The sequence below is a fragment of the Lithobates pipiens genome, unplaced genomic scaffold (genome assembly GCF_037356315.1).
Source record: "Lithobates pipiens isolate NorthernLeopardFrog02 unplaced genomic scaffold, aLitPip1_a1.2 Scaffold_30, whole genome shotgun sequence".
Classification (NCBI taxonomy): Eukaryota; Metazoa; Chordata; class Amphibia; order Anura; family Ranidae; genus Lithobates; species Lithobates pipiens.
In genome coordinates, this window is record NW_027507791.1 from 76,776,697 (window position 1) to 76,800,482 (window position 23,786).

Consider the following 23,786-nt stretch of genomic DNA (forward strand, 5'->3'; position numbering starts at 1 on the left):
TGTCCAATCACTGTCCAAATCAACCTCCGCAACATCTCCAAAATGTGCCCCATTCTAACCAATGACACAACAAACCTCCTAATTCACTCGCTAGTCATCTCTCACCTCGACTACTGCAACTCCCTTCTCATTGGCTTACCGCTACATATTCTATCACCTCTTCAATCCATCATGAATGCTACTGCCAGACTCCTCCACCTTACCAATCGCTCTGTGTCTGCTACCCCTCTGTCAATCCCTCCACTGGCTTCCGCTCACCCAATAAATTAAGTTCAAAATACTAACCACTACTTATAAAGCAATCCACAATTTAGCCCCAGCTACATAACTAGCCTAATCTCTAAATACCAACCTACTCGCTCTTTTCATTCCTCTCAAGACCTTCTGCTCTCTAGTTCCCATGTCCCCTCCTCCCATGCTCGCCTCCAGGACTTTTCCAAAGCCTCTCCAATCCTATGGAATGCCCTACCCCAATCTGTCTGCTTATCTCCTACTCTATTAGCTTTTAGATGATCCCCGAAAACCCTTCTCTTCAGAGAAGCCTACCCTACCCACACCTAAGAACTGTATTTTCAATTTCTCGATCAACTCGCCTCCCCACAGTTATTACCTTTTGTTCCAATTAACCCTTCCTTCTAGATTGTAAGCTTTAATGAGCAGGGCCCTCTGATCCCTCCTGTATTGAATTGTATTGTAACTGTCTGCCCTCATCTGGTAAAGCGCTGCACAAACTTTTGGCGCTATATAAATCCTGTGTAATAATAGTACATTTTGTCAGTAAGTAACTTAAAGTAACCCTGTACTTTGACTAAGCACATCCCTTTCCTTCCAATGACCGGTCTGTACAGGGCCAGTACAGTGATTGGAGTAGCTTCAGTTTGTGCACGTACTGCTGGTTGAGGACCAGTTTAGAGTCAATGGGTTAGACGATGTGTAGGGAAGCCACTGTATCAAAAATCTGGGAGCCCTCTCATCGTCTTCCTTAAATATGACTTGGTATTGGCCTCTAGCAGTTCACTGTTCAGCAGAGCTTAGACAGGTAGAAGGAAAAGCAGCACAAGGAGCCAATCAATTGTGCAAGAATTATGCTAATAGGAGAAAGAGCTATGTGACAGTAAAGGGAGCTCATTAGTCTGCTGCTTCACATTTTACTGTCCAGTCACAATTTGGACAGAAACCTGTAAATTTAAAGCGGTAGTAAAGCCTGCTTTTGAGATTTTGTCTTTGTATTTTTAAGTAGTGGTGTGACAGCCCAGGTCTTTGGTCCCTCTTTGTCTTATACTTCTATAGCCTCCCTTACCTACATGCATTAACTGGCGTATACTTAGAACTTGTCTAATACTAAATACTCTCATTGCTTGAAATCTAAACACCGAAGAGTCTTATATTCTGGCTGTGCTTTACTAAATATTTAATGAGATAAATGACCATGAATTCTGAACAAACAGCTGGAAAACAAGTTTCTTTTATAAGCTCGTTATTTTTATGTAGTGGCGGCACAGGAAGTGGTACAAAAGGAAAACGCTAATCAGTGGTTTCAAGGACAAAAACAAATCTGTTCAAGGTATTGAAGAATTTCTAATTTTGCAAAAATGAATGTTTATTCAGATTTTTCTTCCAGTTTTGGAAACGAGGGCTTCGTGTTAACCCTTTTTACCCTGTAAACAGCAACCAGATTTGAGGATTTCATTACAGTTGGCTTTATCAGAAATTTGTTAGTAAAATAAAACTGTATAAGGTGACTTAACCCTTTATTGGCTTTGAGGATTTGTGGCTATGTGCAAGCCTGAAATCTACCTTGGCTGGACAGTGTAGCTTTGAACATGCTTCCATTCATTCAGCCCTGTGTGAAGACAGCATTTTTTTTTCTCTTTAACCATTTAAGGACCAGAAGGATTTACCCCCTTAATGACAAGGCCATTTTTTGCCATACGCCACTGCATCGCTTTAAGTGACAAATGCACAGTTGTGTGACATTGTACCCAACAAACTTTGTCCTCCCCCCCCCCCCCCCCCCAAATAGATCTTTCTTTTGGTGGTATGTGATCACCTCTGCGTTTTTTTTTATTTTTTATGCTATAAACAAAAGCGCCATTTAAAAAAAAAAAAAAAAAAAAAGGAAAAGCTATCCCAAAACAGATTATAAAAAAAAAGTCTTCTTCAGTTTAGGACAATATGTATACTTCTACATATATATATATATATATATATATATATATATATATATATATATATATATATATATTTTTTGTGGGATTGTGGCACACAGATCAGACACTTTTCTTTGGGATCTGACATTTATACAGTGATCAGTGCTATAAAAATGCACTGATTACTGTGTAAATGAGACAGGGAAAGAGTTAACACTAGTGGTGATCAAGGGGTTAAATGTGTTCCCTGGGAGGTGTTCTTAACTTGGGGGGGCCCTAACTGGGAGTAGAGAAGGATCGCTGTTCCTAATCCCTAGGAACAGACGCTCTCTCTACTCCCCTGTCAGAAAAATTGCGACGTTTCAGCTGTATCATTGTGAACTCGCCCTACTGGCTGCCATGTAAAGCCCCGTACACAGGATCGGAAAATCATACAAAAAATACCGCTTTCGAAGCGATTCTGCGATAATCTGATCGTGGGTACACAGCTTTTGTCTGAAATTTTCCAAAGGGAAAAACGTGAAAATGTTCCCGTATGATACCAGAATGTACGATTTTCATTTACATTTTTATTGCAATACATTAAATCGCTTCCGAAATTTTATTCCGTCGTATGAGAGCTTTCATACTTTAGTAACCTCTTTATTTTTGATATAGAGACTAGCATGCAAATAACCCCCAAAAAAGAACAGATGATCATTCATCGGATAATCTCAGAATACCGGGGTTATGTTTGGAGGTGGGTGGTCAGAGAGGTAAAAAGGGAGATTAACCATCTTTCCATTCCTCCACCACCAGTGTGAACCAAGCTTAATTTCAAACTGGATTTATAAAAACTAGTAAGGATTAAAAAAGAACTCTAATAATCCATGTGCTCGGAGTTGATCTTTAAGGCTGGGTTTACACTGAAGCGATGCGTGAACGCCGCGAATCCGCGGCGGGTTCCCGCATTGCATGCCTCCCGGTGGCAATTCACACTGCCCTATGCGAACTGCTGGGAGTGTCAGTGAAACGTTAATGACAGATCAGTTCGCATATCGCAGTGCGATCTGCAAACTCGGACAGGAATCGGATCGCATGGTGTGAACACCCATGTGATCCGATTCTGCTGCGGACCAAAAAAAGGGTCCTGTGCGAGTTTGGGGCGGGTGCGATGCGAAGTCAGCCATACTATCTGTATGGCTGAACTCGCATCGCACAGAGATCGGATGTGATTTGCACTGCAGTGCGGTGCGAATCACGTCCGGGTCTCCTAGCCGCAGCAGTGTGAACCCAGCTTTATGTACCGTAACCGTCCTCTCCCTCTGTCAAGGTGTGTTGAACATGAATATTAATAGCAGCACTGGGTACATCTATAAACAAACCATTTTGTGGGATTTAGCTTCATGCAGTGCTGAAGCTTGCCTTGTAAATAATTATTACCTTAGTTATTATTTGGGGGATTTTTCAGGTTTGTTCCTTATGGCCTTTTAGAGATGTTGAAGGAAACAAATACAGAAAGTGCAAGCTTAGAACTTGTATCAGTATTTAAAAAAAATAATAAACAGGTTTTAGCGCTTCTCTGCAATGACTTTGCACAGACTGGTCCCTTTCCTTCTATTTTGGGGTCCGGTCTTTCAGAGTGACCTCATAGCAAGCCGCTTGTTATGGAGTCACTTATGTGGGCTCGATCTCAGTCTGGACTGTGTGCTTCTATTTACGCTTACAGTGTGGCTTGGCCCTATCTCCCGCTACCTCCTCACAGGATTTGATTGACACCATTGTCCATGGCCAGTGAGGAGAGAGAGAGAGCAGCTCTTGGGCACAACTCTGGATGAAGATCGGTCCCGGGTAAGTATTTCATATTTTTTTTGGGGGGGGGGGGGTGAAGCTAACTTTAAAGTGTGTGTGTGTGTGTGTGTGTGTGTGTGTGTGTTTTTTTTTTTATTTTTTTTTTTAACCATAAAGGGGTTCTAGAGCCTTTAAAGGGGTTGTAAGGTTTTTCACCTTGGAATTTTTTTTGTTTTTGCTCACCTCTAAATGCCTGTTGCTAGGGGGTCTCTCGTAATCTGCCTCCTTCAGTGCCCGCGCACTGGCATCACTTCCCCTCGGCGTCGCACAGTCATCTGGGAACTGTGACGTGTCCCAGATGACTGTGCGACATATCACGGTGCGCCGCTCGCGCATGCGCAATGGGTGCCTGTGAAGCCACGGACGGTTGCCCACAGTAAGAATGCCGGCACCGTGAGCGGAGCGGGGAATGAGGGGGCGCTTTGTTCCCCCGCATCGCTGGACCCTGGGACAGGTAAGTATCCGATTTATTAAAAGTCAGCAACTGCAGTATTTGTAGCTGCTGATTTTAAAAACATTTTTTTTATTTTTTTTTTTTTTTTTAGGGGGCACCCCACTTTAATGCATTAAACAAGAAGTCCAGCTAAAGCTTGTTTGCCCATACTTCTCCTATGGATCACAGGAGGGCAATTCATTTTGCACTCGTGTGACCCGTTTTCAGCAGAGAGCAGTCTGAAGTCCACTCTCTGCTGATGTCACTAGAATCAGCCCTGGACTGATGCACATCTCAGTGAGCTTCTGAGAGCCTGAGATGGCCTGCTCAGTGCTCCAGTGAGTGAGGAGTGAGCAGAGCGATGTGACCGACAGTTTACATCTCTCTGGTCACAGAGCTCTGAAAATTTATAAAAAAAACTTTATCGGCGGTGTTCGATCACTTGGTTTTCAGTGTTGAGGCACTGGGGGACAGATGCAGCATCGGATCGAGGCAAATATGAATCTAAAAAAGAAAAAAAAAAAACGTTAGATACCGCACTAAAAACTAAATAAATCACTAAAAATATAGTATATGTAATATAATACCATAACTAAAACATAGACTATAGCTGCGCATACAGTTAAGCTAAAATAATGTGACAATAAATAACACCAAAAAATCACCATAATAAATACAAAATCATACTCGTGAATAGGGGTGCAATGGATCGTCACCTATCCGTGATCCGAACAGGTCACCCCATTCGGATCGGCACATGCCACGATCCGCGGTCTCAGCCTTAGGAAAGCCGTGGCTTCGGCCTAGTTCTGGAGCGCCGTCCATCTTGGTGCACCCGTCGGCGTTTACAATGTGATCGCTCCGTCAAATGGCAGAGCGATCACTTGTAAACAAATCGGTGTCATGATGATGTTGGTTCCTCTCTCCCCTCTGTGTACAGATCTGTACAGTGGAGGGGAGAGATCGGATGGCAGTAGTGCTGTGGGCTGCATCTGTAGTGCCCACAGCGCTGCTCTGTGACAACTGCAGTCACAGCCATCCCTCCATACTCTGCGATACCCAGCCATGCTCAACCAATATTACAGTGGGGGAGATGACATGGATATTACAGTGGGGAGATTGTGGATATTACAGTGGGGACTATATGGTGGTGGAATTTTCACAGGTTTTTGCAAATTCAATTATTTGCTGATCCGAAAAATGATCCGATCCGTGACTCTGATCCGAGGAACTATCCAATCCGTGAGTTTTTTGATCCATTGCACCACTACTCATGAATGAACATGTGACCAATGTCCGTTTCATCAAAGAGTGACTTAGTCATGGGGAACGTTCCCCATGACTAAGTCACTTTTGGACGAAACGGACGTTGGGAGGGTGGCGTGCTGACGTCATCGCTGTCTAGGATGGGTGTTTGTCAGTCGGCCAGCATTTATTTACAAGCTTTTAATATTTCTACAAATGTAAGTACAATATTTTTGCTCATAAAATAAACTGTTTTATGGACTTTACACTATGGTGAGTTTTTCCCTTTTTCATTGGGATCGTGATTGCTGCTTACTGGTCTGCTCTTTGAGTTTGGATCGTTTGGCTTGTCCTAATTTTAACCAGAGCTGATTCCTGCCATGGATGTCTGGAGGTTGATTTGACACCACAGATTTAATATTACAGGCCTTGTATCGCTTACCCTCTGGTAAGCGCATATGTTGTGTGGTGGAGGTTCACAAGCACTGGTGTTTCTGTTTGCACAGAAGAACTTGATTAAGTCACCATTTTCACTTCATTCACTGGACTTTTGATATAATTACTTTTATTTCTTTTATTTTAGGATTTATTGTAATCGCGTATTTATCACATATTACACATTTATTTAATCACATGTTTATTCATGAGTATGATTTTATATTTATTGTGATTTTTTGGTGTTATTTATTGCCCTGAATCAAAAAAAAAAAAAAAGGAAACCATACTTCTTTTTTAAGGTGAAACCCCCCCCCTTTTTTTTTATTTATTTTTTTAACCTGAACCCGATTGTTCCAGTGACGGACAAGCGCAGAAGCTCCAGCTGCTGTCTCGAGTCCTCATTGGATAGATTGATAGCAGCCATTGGCTCCTGCTGCTGTCAATCAAGTCCAGTGACACGGGGGCAGGGCCAAGTCCTGGGAACGCACCCACACGAGAGTTTCTCCATGGAATGCGGCTCTCCGTGGGGCACTCGAAGAGGAGGAGCAGGGAGCGCCGCTGAGGGACGCCAGAAAAGGAGGATCAGGGCCGCTCTGTGCAAAACCCTTGCACAGAGGAGGTAAGTATGACATGTTTTAAAAGAATAAAATAATAAAATAAAAAAAAAGGAACCTTTAAAACCCCTTACGTTTTTTTATTTTTGTGCATTAGGGTAAAAAAATAAATAAAACCTGTGTCCAGGATCTCTCCCCCCCCCCCCCCCCCCCATCCTTATTATAGCATAACTTGAAACATAACCTCCTGCGCTTAGGAGTAAAATGGACTCTCCTCTCGGTTTGATCCTGCAAGTACAAAGCACTCATCTTGCTGCCTTCTTAGGACTGTCGGTATGCTTGAACAAACTACGAACCAACAAAAAGTAGACACACCAACTTAATGCATTATAACTAAATATTAGGAAAGTAGAACAAGAAGTGTTTGACACAAGCATGTCTATAGACACCGATGAGACCACCTCCAATACACCATTCTCAGCTGATGGCAAGGGAAGACCTCCAAACATCTATAGATGGATAACATGTTTTGAAGGTTGGGCCCTCTTCCTCAAAACTAAAACTAACCCCCAATCAACAACCCCCCCCCAGTCCCTCCTTTATACTTGCCTGAGCCTGATCTTGATGCAGCAATGTATTTGAGAGCAGCATCTTTCTCGTCTTTCTCCTTCATCAGAGGACAGACTGATGGCAACGGGAGCCATTGTTTTCCTGCTGCTGTCAATCAAATCCTATGATGAGGAAGCATGGGGAGGAGGAAAGCCCCACTCACTGGTTGTGTCTGGATGCAGGCAGCGGGGCTCGAGAGCGAGCCCGCGTGAGTACTGGAGGGAATACTTGGAAGGTAGGAGGAGCCAGCATCACTGGTGAGGGACCCCCAGAAGATGAGGATCATGGCTTCTCTGTGCACAAAAAAGAAAACTGTAATAGTAGACTGCTTTAAAAAAGGCCTGTATTATTTCCTAAATGTACATACTATAACTGGATACTAACATTTATAGGTAAGTTGATCCAGGGAAAATCTGATAGCCTCACGGGGATTAGGAAAGATTTTTTTTTTTTTCATCCTGACGGTGTTTAAAATCGCCTTAATGCAGATAATAAATTAAGATAAAAACCTGAAGTTTTTACAACCACTTTTTAACGTTGTGTTTCTAGTTTATTAAATAATTGCTTCAAAGTATCTTTTGAAGATGCTTTTTGCTGAGCTGTCCGCTTTCATCTCTCTTTGCTCCAGCATGGATGGGGCTGTGGGTGGTGAGAAGCTACATGTTGAGCATCAGTATTTGTGACATCAGAATTGAGTCAGAATGCAATTAATATGGCAGCACAATAATGAACGCCGCGCCTGGACACAGCCCTCTGTATTCCTAAACTGAACTGCACAGTGAAGTGCGACATCTCTCAGGAAAAGAAAAAATATAATTCTGGAGTGCAATCCTGACAAAAAGTGAATGAGTTAGTAAACGGTTACTTTTTTGAAAGGAAGAACATTTGCTAGTGATTTAAGATACTGTTTACAATTCATACTTTATGGTGAATTTGTAGGTAGTTAGATCCATCAAGCAGAATCACTCAATATTGAAAATACTTTATTGGTATTGCCTTTCTAGCAAGGTTTCTGTATCTGTTGCTTCATCCAAATAAAGAGCTGTTATTTGGGCTGGGGTATTAGCTTGGGTGATTCAGATATTTGTATTTCAATGAGAGGGAGCTAACTGATTTTATCAGTGTCTAGACCAGGGGGTATACAAACTTTTCAAACAAAGGGCCAGTCTACTGTCCTCCTGACTTTAGGAGGGCCAGATTGTGGCCAGTGGGGGGTAGAAAATGTCCCAGGCCCAGCATTGGTGAGAATAAATATGCCCTCAGGGTTGGTGGTCAGCAGAAGGGGTAGTACCCCATTATTGGTATTATTAGGAAGGGTAGTCCCCTTTTATCAGTATTAGGAGTGGTGGTGCCCCATTGCTGGTATTAGGAGGAGTGGTGCCCCATTACTGGTATTAGGAGGAGGAGAGGAGGCATAGTATTCTATCATTGGTATCAGCGGAAGACATTGTGCCCCATTACTGGTGTCAGTGGGAGGAATAGTGCCTAAGGGCTAGCAAAGGGCCACATTTGGCCCTCGGGCTGCAGTTTAGAGACCCCTGGTCTAGAGCAATGTTTCTTTACTCCAGTCCTCTAGTACCTCCAACAGGTCATGTATTCAGGCTTTCCATTATTTTGCACAGGTGATTTGATCAGTTTCACTGCCTTAGTAATTACCACAGCCGTTTCATCTGAGGGAAATCCTGAAAACATGACCTGTTGAGGGTACTTGAGGACTGGAGTTAAGAAACATTGATCTAGACCAGGGGTCTCAAACTGGTGGCCCTCCAGCTGTTGTGAAACTACCCTGCATGGATTTATGCTCTGAATCACTGTTAATTTTTACGTCCAATTCGTTTTTTTGTTTTGTTTTTTACTAAAATGCCATTTTAGGTTTGGTTGTATTTTAGTCAGCTGAATAGTTTTTTAGTACTATTTTAGTCAGCTAAAATCTCCAGTAAATTTTAGTTGACTAAAATCTCTAGTACCCACCTGACTGCTTTCCTCATAGCTCAGCCTGTCTGTTAAAGCCCCAGCCCCCTGACTCTGACTATTGGAAAGCTGTTTTGGCTGAGAGATACTGGCTTCCTCTGTCTGCCTGCTGCCTGTTAGCTCTTGAACAATGCCCTGCAAACCACAGAAGAGGAACTCTTCACAATTTGTGTTTTTCTGTCTGGATGTGACATAGTGAGTGTTTCCCCTCTCAGCAAGGTAGCAATGTGTAAAATAACCGACTCCCCAGACCATCCAGTTCTCTGCCCTATGCACTCTTTAACCACTTCAGCCCCAGAAGAATTTACCCCCTTCCTGACCAGAGCACTTTTTGCGTTTCGGCACTGTGTCACTTTAACTGACAATTGCGCGGCCGTGCGAAGTGGCTCCCAAACAAAATTTACCCCCCCCCAAATCTTTTTTTTTTGGTGGTATTTGATCACCTCTGCGGTTTTTATTTTTTGCTGTATAAACAAAAAAGAGCCACAATTTTGAAAAAAATTAAATTGTTTACATTTTGCTATAATATCCCACAAAAATATATAAAAAAACGTATATTTTTTTCCGGCAGTTTAGACCGATGCATATTCTACATATTTTTGGTAAAAATAAATCGCAATACGCGTTTGATTGGTTTGCACAAAAGTTATAGCGTTTACAAATTAGGGGATAGTTTTATTGCATTTTTATTAATTTTATAAAAAAATTTTTTTTACTAGTAATGGCGGCAATCAGCAATTGCGGACATATCGGACCTTTTTGAAAAATTTTTCAACCATTTTCATTTATTCAGGAGTCGGTGTAAATGACCCTGGCAGCGAAGGGGTTAACCACTAGCGGGCAGTGTATGGGTTAAGTGTGCCCTGTGGAGTGTTTATAACTGTGGGGGGGCGTGGCTACGTGTGACACATCACTGATTTCTGCTGCCGATCACAGGGAGCAGAGATCAGTGACAGTGTCACTAAGCAGAACGGGGAGATGCTTGTTTACATTAACATCTCCCCGTTCTTCCTCCCCATGAGGCGTTTGCAGGTATCCCCACGACGATCGAGGCCGCGGGACCCGCGTCCCAACTCACTTAGCTTGCCACGGGCACGCGCCGCTGGCCTCCTCTTAAAGGGCAACATACAGGTGCGTTAGTTTGCCTGTACAAGCCCTTCTGCCCTGTGCACCCCCTCACTCACATTTACTTCCTCATCCCCACTTGCAGGTCACCTCCCCAAGTTTATGAATCTTGGTTTTATTTATAAAGTCCTTATGTATCACAATGGCTTAGGCCAGTGATGGCGAACCTTGGCACCCCAGATGTTTTGGAACTACATTTCCCATGATGCTCATGCACTCTGCAGTGTAGTTGAGCATTATGGGAAATGTAGTGCCAAAACATCTGGGATGCCAAGGTTCGCCATCACTGACTCAGGCCCTACCACACGGCTGTCCGATCAGGTCAGTTTTTCAGGCGGTGATGTGTCTGCTGACATCCAGCACTATCCGATCTTGTCCACAAAATCCAGGTGGATGGTGGTACTATTATCCATCCATCGGGCGGATCGGATATGATGAAAACAGACGGGCGGTTAATTTTGACCTGATTTCCCCATAGAGGAGAGCGGGACTGGGTCTGTCTCCACTCAGCTTAGTGAGCAGAGACGGACCTGTCATCCACCTGATCAGCGGTCTGTAGTTTGTTCAAAGCTAATACCATAAATAACAGGTTGTTAGATTTTTTTTCTAGAGAAATATGCATTACAATGTAACTAAACCCATTTGATTTTAGTTGACTAAATGAAAATTGGAATAGATTTTCGCCATCGTTTTTATCAATTCATTTAATTTCATTCTAATTTTATTTTTCATTTTATTTTTGTCACTGAAAACATGTAGCTGATGAAAACCATGACGAACATATCTTCGTCAACCAAATGAACATTGCTCTGTATGCAGAGTGTTGGTTCAGAGCATACATCTGTGCATGTGCTTTACAGAACCTCTGGCACATAACCCACGTATAGTGGCATCTTCTAATTGCTCTCAATGGCCGGCTGTATGTGGCAGCTGTGACCCCAGGAGAGTGATTATGTGGCAGGCTCTTTATGCTGAATGGCTGCGTGCATGAAGCCTACAGGAACAATAGGCAGCGATATACTGTATTAAAAGTGGGTTATAAGTACAATTTCTTTCACAATGTCATGATGGGGGGGAGGGGGGGTGTTTTATCTGCAGCAAAGCTATGATGTTGTACATACCATGAAGTATAATTTAACCACTCAGCAGTGGCAACTTCAAGACCTTGTCCACGCGTAATGGAATAAAGTAGATAAATATTATTTACAAAGCTAATTATCCTGCTAGCCTGGATTAAAATATCAGTTTAGCAAGAAATATGCTATAATTGTTTGGTTACCCAGTAATGTCTTATCACAGTCAGAGTTAAGATTGCAGTCATAATGTATTGCAACAATTAGCTTGTCAGTATTGTGTTCCATTTTTAGGGAAACCTCTCACAATGTTTTGCAGTTAGTTTCTTGTCCTCTAGATGGCAGTGTTTCCTTAGCTCTCCTATTTCCAGAGCTTGCTTTGCTTTGTGGACTACTTAACAGTGTGATCAACAGGCTTAAAAGCACAATCTTTATGAGAATCTGTCAATCCCTACAGTTGATTAAGCAAGGTAAATAAATAAACCTCCCAAACAAAGTAGTCTTGGTGTTTTTATTTGAGGACCTCAAGCCTTTTATCTTTTCATTAAGGGATAAGTGTACTTGCTGATTTGATGCCAATATTTAAACATAAAGGGGTACCTTTTTACAGAAGAAAGCCTTTTATCCAGCTGCTCAGTCAGTCCGTTCTCAGAGGTCTCTATGAAATAAAAGTAACTGGTTAGTGATTCATCGTGGCAGCATCTAGCCAAACTGATATCCCAAATTTGCCTAGCTACTGAATCCAGTAGAACCATAATGAGGATCTTGTAATGTAATTCCTATTATATACTAGAAAAAGTGTTCCCATTCATGAAACTGGGTAGAATTTGGAAGTTTCAGACAGAGTAATAACTTTTGTCTATTAATAGTGTCATACTGTCATAATTTTCAGCCTTTAGTATATAACCTTTAAGTGTTCACTGTTGCACTGTGTGGAGTATGTAATATTACTTGCAGTGTACAGAATGGGACAGTCTTGAGTATATGTCATATATATATATATATATATATATATATATATATATATATATATATATATATATATATATATATATATATATATATATATATATATATATATATATATATAGTGTGTGTGTATATATTTATTTAATATAGCACATTGTATGAAGGGGGCACCCATAATACTCAGTACATACACCCATCACATCTCCTATCTTGGAGCATCACTGGTTCTGTAGGCTGTCACTCATTGCAGGCCAATCTGCATATCCTCGGCAGCAAGTTTCATTCTTTTTTAGTTTCTCTCTAGCATGAAATGCCATCAACGTCCTGTGATGTGAGCTTGGGGCTGGAGGGTCCTCTCGCTCATTTTTGAGGTTTTGTCTTGATGGGTTTATCTTTTAGAAGGAATAATGCACATGTTTTTGCAGGTAAATAGAATGTGCAGATATATATAGATAGTGTGTGTGTGTATATATATATATATATATATATATATATATATATATATATATATATATATATATATATATATATATATATATATATATATATATATATATATTATATAATTTTTTTTGATTGATTAGGAGACTGTAAAGCATTGCAGGTGCAGTGTCAGGCTCCGGTAGCCTGTCAGTGTAGCTTTCTGCCTGTACCTCCAATATGGGCAGGAAGTTACTGAATTGCAGGAACAGCCAATGAACTACAAGACTCCTCACTAGCACCCTCATAGTTCATTGAGGACTACAAGCCATCAGTCACAATGGTGGACAATAGTTGTAGTTCATTCACAGGACTCTGTGATTGAATTACATGGCTGGGTGGGCCTAGCTCCAAATGGCTGTGCTGTTTGAAATTGTGATAGCACAATAAAAAAAAAAAAATCCATGTTGCACCTGCAAAGAGTGATGGCAGATTCTGGTGACATCCCCGGGAGTGCTGTAGCCCAAATTTAAGCATAGATGGATTGCAAGATATGCTTTATATTAATTATGGGACCAGTGATGGCAAACCTTTTTTGAGCCTAAGTGCCCAAACTGCGACACAAAACCAACTTATTTATTTCAAAGTGCCAACACTGCAATTACACACATCACATATGGGCAGTCCATCAGGTGATCGAAATGTTCTCAAAAGTCTATATGGCTATATATAAGTCTGTAGCTCAGGGCAAGCCTCGGGGAGGTTGAAGCATTCTCTCCAGGTAACATGCAAGAGAGGATATAGAGGTGCCTCCGAGTGCAGACTGATAAAAAAAAAAAGTTTTTATTAAACACATAATTGTAGGAGAGCAACTCACATTTTTGTAGACAGATATAGGCATATAATATAATACAACGTCCTATGGAACAACAGGGCACGCTGTGCCGCTGGTGACACCGCTGTGTGTGTAGAAGGGTCCAGGAGAGAGGCCTGGCATGCTCTTGGAGGGCGGCTTCAGGTGTGCTGACATCACTGGATGCGCCACAACGTGTTTCCGAACTCCTCTGAGGTTTGCTAATGGGGGGTGGGGGGGTGATGGTAGTGAGCCGGCGACTTATAGCTTGCATGCCCACAGAGAGGGCTCTGCGTGCCAGCTGTGACACGCATGCCATAGGTTTACCATCGCTGTATGGGACTATTCAGGCGTACTGATAGACGGACAAAAAGAGGACAAATGCACTTGGTTGAGTGTAAAAAAGAAATTCAACTGCTGTACAACCACTTCTTAAAGCTAAGCCCGAGTTCAGACACGGTGTCATTGGGCAATCATTGGGCTTGTAATTAGGATGGTGTGGGATTTAAAGTAACCTTATGCTGATAACAGTAAATGCATGTCTGGGTTAAAGGTTATCCAATGAATTGTAATCCTAAATAAACCTATATGTACCAGTGTGGGACTTTTAAAAGCTGGCCATACATGGCTTGAATTGTCTGCTTCCTGCTAAATTAGCCAGAATTCAAACTGTGGGTGTCCATGTCCGTACCACCGGGCTTGATTTTATGTTTTATTTGAAAAATTGAAGGAGCAGGGTGACAATTGTGTAAAAATTGCATCACAGTTGACTAACAATCAGATGCAGTCACTCATCAGGTATTCAAGCAGAATTCACAGCTACTTGAATTCTATAGCAGACAGTGGGGATCCCTTCATTCTTGTCAAAGAGGTTTGTTTTTAACAGAAAACAGAGAAACGGGTACAAGTAGATAGTGAAAAAGCCATCTAGTACATTAGTATACATAAAAGTAGTAAGGGTGATTCCTTTATTCATTCTGTTTAGTGTGGATGGAGAAATCTATATGTCTGTGGCTAGCCTTAAGATGGGTCCGTTTTTTTTTTTGTTTTGTTTTTTTTCATTCGACCTGCTGAATCTTCCTGCTGTGTCATTTTGTTTTGATAGTGGAGAGACTGTAGCTTGCAGTCCTAATTGAGAAGGTATTTTCCAGCAGGGTAGTTATAAAGGGTAGCTATCCTGGTGCCCCAGGAGGACGTCATCTTGTGATGTCCTCCTGGAAAACCAAGACAATGTCCTCTTGTGACGAAACGTGTCTGGAGGAGTGACGTGCTGACGTCACCGCACTACATGTGGTCCTGGAAGGACGGGTGTTTGTATTTTAGCCGTCCGACTTGTTATACTTGCTTCTTTAAACTATTTTGATGTAAGTGCACTATACCTTTTTGTTTTTTTTATTAAAATGAGGTTTTACACTATGGGGAGTTTATCTCTTTTTGGGGATCTGAGTCTATATACCCTGGGAGAGAAGGCCGTCATTACAAGTCTCGTGGTGTGTTCTGGATTTATCTCCTATACGAGTACAGCCATGCCCTGATCTTTGGATCAAAGGTTGGTGAGCGGTGCCATTTGGATATCTCCTTCACTGGACAAAGGCCCTGGCTGGGTATTGGCCACAAGCCTTTGTGACCTTCCTTAATAGGAGGTCCCCATCAGCTGGTAAGCGAGCATTTCTTGCAGTGGAGGTTGCACCTTTATTTCTGTGGTGGTGCACACTAATATCTTGGAAGGATATTCTAAGAATTAGGAGGGACAATTTAACTTGGACTATATCTGACTATTTTTATATTATTTTATTGATTTCTTTAGTCACTTTGAGTTAAATTTTATTTAATTTGTTACAATATTTGTCTGAAAGTAGCACAGCTCTTTTTATAAATATAGTTATACAGATGTCAAGCTGACTTCTATACAACCTCAGTGCCCATACACGGATTGAAATTCGGCCGGTCCCTGCTGAACTGGACAAATTTCAATTCATCTATGGACATTTTAATATTTCAGGGCACCCTTGGAGCGTTCAGTGTATGAATGCTAACTCCATCTGCAACGTTTGCCTCTTTATTGGAGCGTTCTAATTTAATGCACCTCAAAAGGTTGTGGGTGGTGGCAGACATGAAAGTGGCTATTACACGTGGAAGGCCTCATGTTCAGAAGCTTTTTTTTTCCCTTTTTGTCTCTTGACTACTTTACTCTACATAGACATTATTAGTTCAAAGTATGAATAGTAATTCATACTTTGGGAACAACAAATTCCTTAGTCAGTACAAGTCGGCTATATAATTGGCATTTGTGTTTATAATATAAAAAAAGTCAGCTGAAACCTTTTTCCTTTTTGTTGTTGCAGGTATTGGTAAAACTCCTTCACTTGGTACTGGATTTCATACAAATTTAGGAAAGGAATCTCGTGCCCAGACACTTCAAAACGGTACGTCGCTCATATGTGTTAATCTTCCAGGATGTGGAACGCTGCGTTGTTTGTTTTTTTTGGGGGGGGGCGGGGGTTGCGTTTTCTCTCATTTCTAGAAATCAAATGGTCTTTGGTGTTGGAAACTGGTTGGCAGTGATTTAAAACGGTTGTATAACCCACTTGGTCATTTTTTACCTACAGGTAAGCCTATAATAAGGCTTACCTGTAGGTAAAATTAATATCTCCTAAACCTGCATGGTTTAGGATATATTCACCCTGCATCCAGCGACGCATGTGCTCTGAAGGTCTGGTGGTAAGTGCCAGAACGTCAGTCATCGCGGGCACACTGCAGGAGCTTCATTCTAAGATGAGGATTTCATAATGTGCTAGTATACATCGCATGCTAACACATTATCCTATTGTCTTGCAGGTTTTTTTTTTTTGTTTTTTTTCAGCGGTTTACTACCTCTTTAACCACTTCAACCCCAGAAGGATTTGCCCCCTTAATGACCAGAGCACTTTTTAAAATTTGGCACTGCGCTGTTTTAACTGGTAATTGCGCGGTCACGCAATATTACACCCAAACTAAATTAGCATTTTTTATCCCCCATAAATAGAGCTTTCTTTTGGTGGTATTTGATCACCGCTGGGATTTTTATTTTTTGCGATATAAATGAAAAAGACCTAAAATGTTGAAAAAAAAAAAAAATCTATTTTTTTGTTATAAAAAAAATCCAAATAAACTCAGTTTTAGTTATACATTTAGGCCAAAATTTATTCAGCCACATTTCTTGGGTAAATTATTTTTCAATAAGCGTACATTGGATTGTGCAAAAGTTATAGCGTCTACAAACCATGGTGAATTTACGCAGCTTTTAGTTTGACTGCCTATCTAATTTCTTGAGGTGTGAAAATGGCAGGGCAGTACAAACCCCCCAAAATTACCCCTTTTTGAAAAGTAGACACCCCAAGGAATTTGCTGAGATTCATGTTGAGCCCATTGAATGTTTTATTTTTTGTTACAAGTGATTGAAAAATGAAAAAAATAAATAAAAAAATGCAATGAAATGTTGCTCACGCATGCCATGGGTATATGTGGAACTTCACCCCAAAATACATTCCGCTGCTTCTCCTGAGTACGGGGGTACCACATTTGTGAGACTTTTTTTGCAGTCTAACACCGCACAGGACCCCAAAACCAATCACCGCCTTCAGGATTTCTAATGGCGCAATTTTTTGATTTCACTCCTCACTATCACAGTTTCGAAGGCCATGAAATGCCAAGATAGCACAAACCCCCCAAATCACCCCATTTTGGAGAGTAGACACCCAAAGCTATCTGCTGAGAGGCATGTTGAGTATTTTGCAAATCTCACTTTTTCTCACAAAGTTTTGAAAATTGAAAAAAAGAAGATAAAAAAATACATTTTCCTTTTTTCTTTCAGTTTCCAAAACAAATGAGAGCTGCAAAATACCCACCATGCCTCTAAGCAAATACTTTCCAAAATGAGGTCGTTTGGGGGGGGGGGGGGGTTTTGTGCTATCTGGACATTTCAGGGACTCCAAAACTGTGATAGGTAGTGAGGCTTAAAAGCACCATTTTTATGCCCTTCGAAATCCTGAAGGTGGTGCTTGGTTTTTGGGGTCTGTACAGAAGCTAGGCTCCCAAAAATTCTCACAAGCAATGTATTTTGGGATGTAATTTCATATACACCCATACCACATGTAAACGAAATATAATCATCTACTAATGACAACTTTTGTGTAAAAAAAAAATAAAAAAAAAAAAAAAAAAAACACTACATGCTTTAAAATTTCGCACACCTGTGCAGCTGCGACAAATTATATACATTTTTAAAAGCCTTTATTTTGCCACTTTAAATTTACAGAGGAGTTCTACTGCTATAATAACTGACGTTTGTAGTGAAACCTCACATGCATGGTGCAATTGCTGTTTACATACAACACGAGACAAACACTTGCGTTCACCTTTGCGCGTCCTTTTTACATTTATTTTATTTATTTTAATAACTTTACTTTTTATTTTATTTTTACACTGTCCCTTTTCATTTTTCTTATTTTTATTTATTTATTTTTTGCTTTTTATTGTTATCACAGGGAATGTAAATATCCCCATATGATGGCAATATATAGTGACCAGTACTCTTTGATTTGTCATTTTAATTTATAATTCCTCGATCCTCTTCTGTGGTCCCTCGCCAGCACTCCTGGCTCCTCTCCCCTGTCAAGTGGCCCCATATTGAGCGGTTTGCTATGGGGACACTCATGAAGGCTCATCCAGCCACACTGTGTGTGTGTGTGTCCATTTCCGCATGGCGCGTGGCTTGGCTCTGTTCCCCCACCTTCTCCCCATTGGCTGTTATTGACAGCAGCAGGAGCCAATGGCTCCCGCTGCCGTCTCTGTCCAGTGAGGAGGGGGTGGGGAGAGCCAAGGGAGCCACGGCTTTTGTGCACAGCTTTGGTGAGTGATTGGGGGTGGGGAGCTGCACTTGGAAGATTTTTTTTTTACCATAATACATAGAATGCATTAAGGTAACAAACCACCTATCTTTAGAACGACTTTAAAGTCAAAGTTTAGATTTGTGCTGGACTCACCGGCCACTTTATTAGGTAAACTTGTTCAATTGCTTGGTAACACAAATTGATAATCGGCCTATCACATGGCAGCAACTCCATGCATTCAAGCATCTAGACGTGGTGAGGACGACTTGCTGAAGTTCAAGCCGAGCATCAGAATGGGGATTTAAGTGACTTTGAATGTGGTGTGGTTGTTGGTGCCAGATGGGATGGTCTGAGTATTTCAAAAACTGCTGATCTACTGAGATTTTCAAACACAACCATCTCTAGGATTTACAGAGAATGGTCTGAAAAAGATAAAGTATCCAGGGAGCCGCAGTTGTGTGGGGGAAAATGCCTTGTTGAGGAGAATGGGCAGACTGGTTCTAGATGATAGAAAGGCAACAGTAACTCAAATAACCACTCATTACAACCAAGGTATGTAGAATTACATCTCTGAACGCACAACACCTTGAAGCAGATGGGCTACAGCAGCAGAAGACCACACCGGGGGCCACTCCTGTCAGCTAAGAACAATTGTCATTCAAAATGCGACAGCGCTGAAAGCTGAAAATTGGCTTGGGCAGGAAGGTGTATAAGTGCCTAGTATTGAAGGGGTTAAGAACCTTAGATTGGAAGCTGCATGAGGGAAGGGACAGATGTGAATATACAGTATGTAAAGTGCTGTGTAAATTGTCAGTACTTCATAAATGCTTATATTAATAATATATTGGGTCTGTGGTGCAGTTCTCAGAGGGGGCAGCAGGGGGTTTCTCAGATTAAAACCTATGCTTTCTTCCAAGCAGTGTTGTAGGCCCATTTAACATCAGTGCACCGCAGCTGTGTCCTGAGACTAATTGCATGAGATTTATGCCGTCACTAAAGACTGAGAGTTCAGTTGTTTTTGTGTGCTTGCCATATTTACCATCTCATCATTGTTTGGTCTGAGCTTGCCCGCTTGCAGTGTTTTGTCATCCATCGGTGACTAGACTCAGCAAAATTCTCTCTCCAGCAGTTAGCAATGTGAATGGTTGCCCTTGTATATTGCTAATTGGGTATGACACTAGGGGAAGGAAAACGCAGCACTGCTGTATTACACAGCCAAATGTTATAATGGCAGTCTATTACAGAGCCATAAACACAGCTGATTTACAGCAGGATCAGCATTACTCCTGAAAACTACCTTTATTATTAAAGCATCCAGTATTGGCAAGAGCACATGCCAGAGAGAAGCTATTTGTTCCTATGCCAAGTGCAAGAGCTTTTTTTTTTTTTTGTTTTCGGTAAAGAATTAGCAATTTTGTAGACAGCTGCAATACTGTCTTAAAGTATAAGTAAAGGCAAACTCTCTCTTTTTTTTTTTTTTTTTTTTTTGGATAGGATGGAGAGGGATTAGAACAACTATTTTGTTCTTAATGCGGTCTGTGCCCCTGTTAGGGATATTCACCCCCCTTTAGTCATCCTGTTTACTGTTCTTATTGAAAGTAAAAAAAAAAAAAAAACTCAAGTCTTGGGTTGTCCCCAGAAAAGTAATAGTGGGAAAATATTCCTATGGGGACACTAGTTTTGGTGACCTGGGGGGGGAGGGGGGGGCGCGTGCGCCCAGGGAATTCCCTTATTTTTCAGGAATTTCCTCTCACTTCCTGTTTTTGACTATGGGACAGGAAGTAAAGGTAAATCTCTCCAATGGGACACAGATGGCCCAAAAAAATCTGGCAGCCCTCCCTTACTCTATCCAAAATGGAAAAAAAATATGTGTTGCCTATTGTAGAGTTCTTCATTTATCAATTCTGTGCAATTTCCTCAAATCTCTCCTTATATTGAGCTACCATATGCAACCTGAAAGTTGGTTGTACCCATGTCAATTGATAGACAGTCTTGGGTGCATTCAGCCTGCTCGTAGATGGGCAAAATCTCATCCAGTCCCTGCTGAACCTGCTGAGGTTCGACCCATCTATGGCCGACTTAAAACATGTTGCCTTATAGTATGAAAACATATACATTTCTGCAGAAGAGGTAAGAGGATTAAAACTGTGTGAATGAAAATACAAGGAAAAGTATATTTGGCCCTGTGTGGTGTTTACCTTTTTTTTTTTTTTTTTACTGTTAAAATGCACTGGATTCACAAAGTGAAACACCAGAAAAGGGAACTTTAAAAAAAAAAAAAAAAAAAAAAAAAAAGTGAGTGTTTTCAAAGTTCTTTGGCTACATAAAATACATGGTAACACAAGGAATAGAATATGCATCTCCCTTTTAGGCCCCATTCACACTTGAGTGTTTTGTAGCTTGAAGCCTGAAGGTACAAAATGCTGGAGGGGAAAAAAATATATTATTCTCTATGGAGATGGTTCACATCTCCACTCCAGAATGCCTGAAGCTCAAACAAGTTCTGGAACTTTTTTTTTTTTTTTTTTTTTTTTTTTTAGGCAGATTTGGGCGTTTTTCTGCTTTTTACATTGGTGACCTTTTGACCTGTACAAAATCGTGGCAAAAATGCTGTAAAATCACAGGACTTTCTGCCTGAAAATGCTACGCTCAGGTGTGCGAAAGGTGATTTGGTTCCCAGAACTATTTTCTGGATCAAACTAAGGCAGGTCCTGCAGAGTTTCTCTTTCAGGGCCCAAAGACAGATCTGGGTATTTAATGGGGATGTGTTTTGCTTATTCTGTCATTTGATGGTGTTCACGTGCACCAGTCTGCATTTGTGGTGTACCTTCACCCCTGTTTCTCCTTTGTAGGTGTACCTCTCGTGTATCCTTTCCCCTTCTCTTCAGCTGGTTCCTGACAATCTCAGTGGTCACTTTTAGCTATCCCTATGGAATATTACATGGTGATAATAATTCGTTTTAGATATGTCTGATCTTTTCTGTCTTGGTCTTGAGCATCAGGTTGATTCTTTTGTTGACAGCTAACTCCTGTCATGCAATGGCTTCTCATCTGGTTCCGCTTTGGACATTGGGCCTTCTTGTAGTCCCTATTTGCAGACAGTTCTTGATCCATTCTTGGATATGTCAGTGGCTGTTCCTTGCCTCTCAGTTGAACTGCAGGCTGACTTTCTGAGTTCCTGTGTACCTTCCAAAGGCAAAAAAAAAAAAAAAAAAAAGATTTTCGTATACTTAAAGTGGAAGTAAACTCCCCTATCGTTTTCAGCCATGGAAGCTGCCATCTTTGCCTCTGTTTAATCTTCAACTGCTATGGTGATGCACATGTGAGTCGTTATGACACCAGCCATTGGATGGTTTGATAGTTTGGCTGAGAGCACAGCCAATGTGCAGTTAATATTCCTGACATGCCTTTTTTTTTTAACTGTTTAAATCGATGGGTTTACTTCCACTTTAAGGTTAAATCTTTCTTGGAATCCAATGAAGGTCATAGGTCCCAACCCTCTTTGAATTTTGCATGCCTTAGTACTGCTGTTTCACAAAACTGAGGTGTGCTGGTTAGAGGAGGGGTTAAATGGGGGCTGGCTTACAATTTTTGTGCCTTAAACCTCGTGTAGACAGGAGTACCCAACCTTTTGGGTCCCTCAATGTATTCCAAGAAAAATATTTTACAGTAAGGCCTCTTTCACACTTGACAGATCAGTGATGATCTGCCCCGTGGACACCCTCTTGCTCGATTCCTGCTGAGCAGGAAGATGACAGGTCCTTCTCTGCACACTGCGCAGGGACGGATCTGTCAGAGCGCTGCTCTCCCCTATGGGAGATCGGGTGACGATGGACCGTAGAGTCTGTCATCACCCGATCTGATGACGGATGGAAAAATAGGTTTTTCCTCCGTCACACTTTTTCGGATCGGAGTGGGTCGGATGTCAACAGACATGTCACCGCTGACATCCGACGCTCCATAGACCTCTATGGAGCATCCATTCAGGTCCGCCTGAAAAACTGACAGGCGGACCTGATCGGCTGTGTGAAAGAGGCCTAAATGTAAAATCCTAATTTTTATGCTAGAACCCGTTATGGAGAACTATTTTGTTACTGCTACAGATTGTTGCAATAAATTTGCTTGTGTGACGTGGGCCTGACACTCTCCAATAAGGTTGTAAAAGCACCCATAGGGAGATATTTACCTTGTATGTCAGTTTGCCATAAAGCCTGTCTTACCATTTCTCATATTAGACAAAAACAGATATATCAAATACAACTGATTGTTTGCTTGTGGGGATTAGCACAGGGGAAATGAACTGTGTGATTAAAAATACTGCTATCCACTAAACCACCTTCATTTTAAATATCTTCTGTTCTGCTAAGCTGAAACAACATGTTTATCCATAAATGAAATGAAACCATCTTTTACATAAACCAGCTTGTCATTTATATTTAGTGGGCCGTTAACACGGAAGTATTGTGAAGGCTTGTAAGATCGTTCTACATTCACTGTGTTGAAGACAAGTACCCAAACTATTCTGCATACGCAGTAGGTGGAATCTTAACGAATAACTAGAGATCCAGAGGAATTTCTTTTGTCCTTCACTGAATTTCTTTGTATTTGCCAGGCCCAGAAATTTACCCAAAGAATGTTGAGTCCGTTCCAGTTGTTGTGGCTTAAAAATAGATGCTTATAAAATTAGATTCTTTTCTTTGGAAAGTCTAGCGGTTACCCAGCTATGTTTTTACAAATAGCTTTCACTCTTAATCTTGGCACAGATTTTTCTGATTTTATTTCCATTTAAAGCTGAATGCATACATTGCTGATTAACTAGAATTTTTTTCATGCTGTTAGTTTTTCCCTGCTAAACCTGCATTAAAGTGGAGTTCCACCCATATAAAAGTCAGTAGCTACAAAAAGTGTAGCTGCCGACTTTTAATAATTGGACACTCACCTTTCCCACGGTCCGGCGACGCGGGAGTACGGAGCCCGCTTCTCTCTCCCTCCTCACCTCGGCGTTGGCATTGTGACGGTGGGCGCCCAGATGCGGCTTCACAGCTGGGCAGTGTTCGAATGTATCCGATGGGGGATCTGACTACTAAACCCCTAAGATATTAGGAAGGCCTCATTCACTCAGGTGTACTTAAGTGTATACCTGGTTTAAGAATGGGTTTTGTCTGCACAAATGCGCAGGTTACATCTGTGTGGGTGCAAGTCACTGAAAGCAGACACTTTTCAAGAGTAAAGTTATACTAAACAT

General features: G+C 41.3%; 1 protein-coding gene across 1 annotated transcript in view; it reads left to right on the forward strand.

The window, feature by feature from the left end:
• BRF1 (BRF1 general transcription factor IIIB subunit) overlaps positions 1-23,786 on the forward strand; it is a 623,639-nt gene that overhangs the window by 61,105 nt on the left and 538,748 nt on the right. Inside the window, exon 2 of the mRNA XM_077464483.1 lies at positions 16,016-16,096. Coding sequence (XP_077320609.1) covers positions 16,016-16,096 — 81 coding nt within the window. The remainder of the gene's footprint in view (positions 1-16,015; positions 16,097-23,786) is intronic.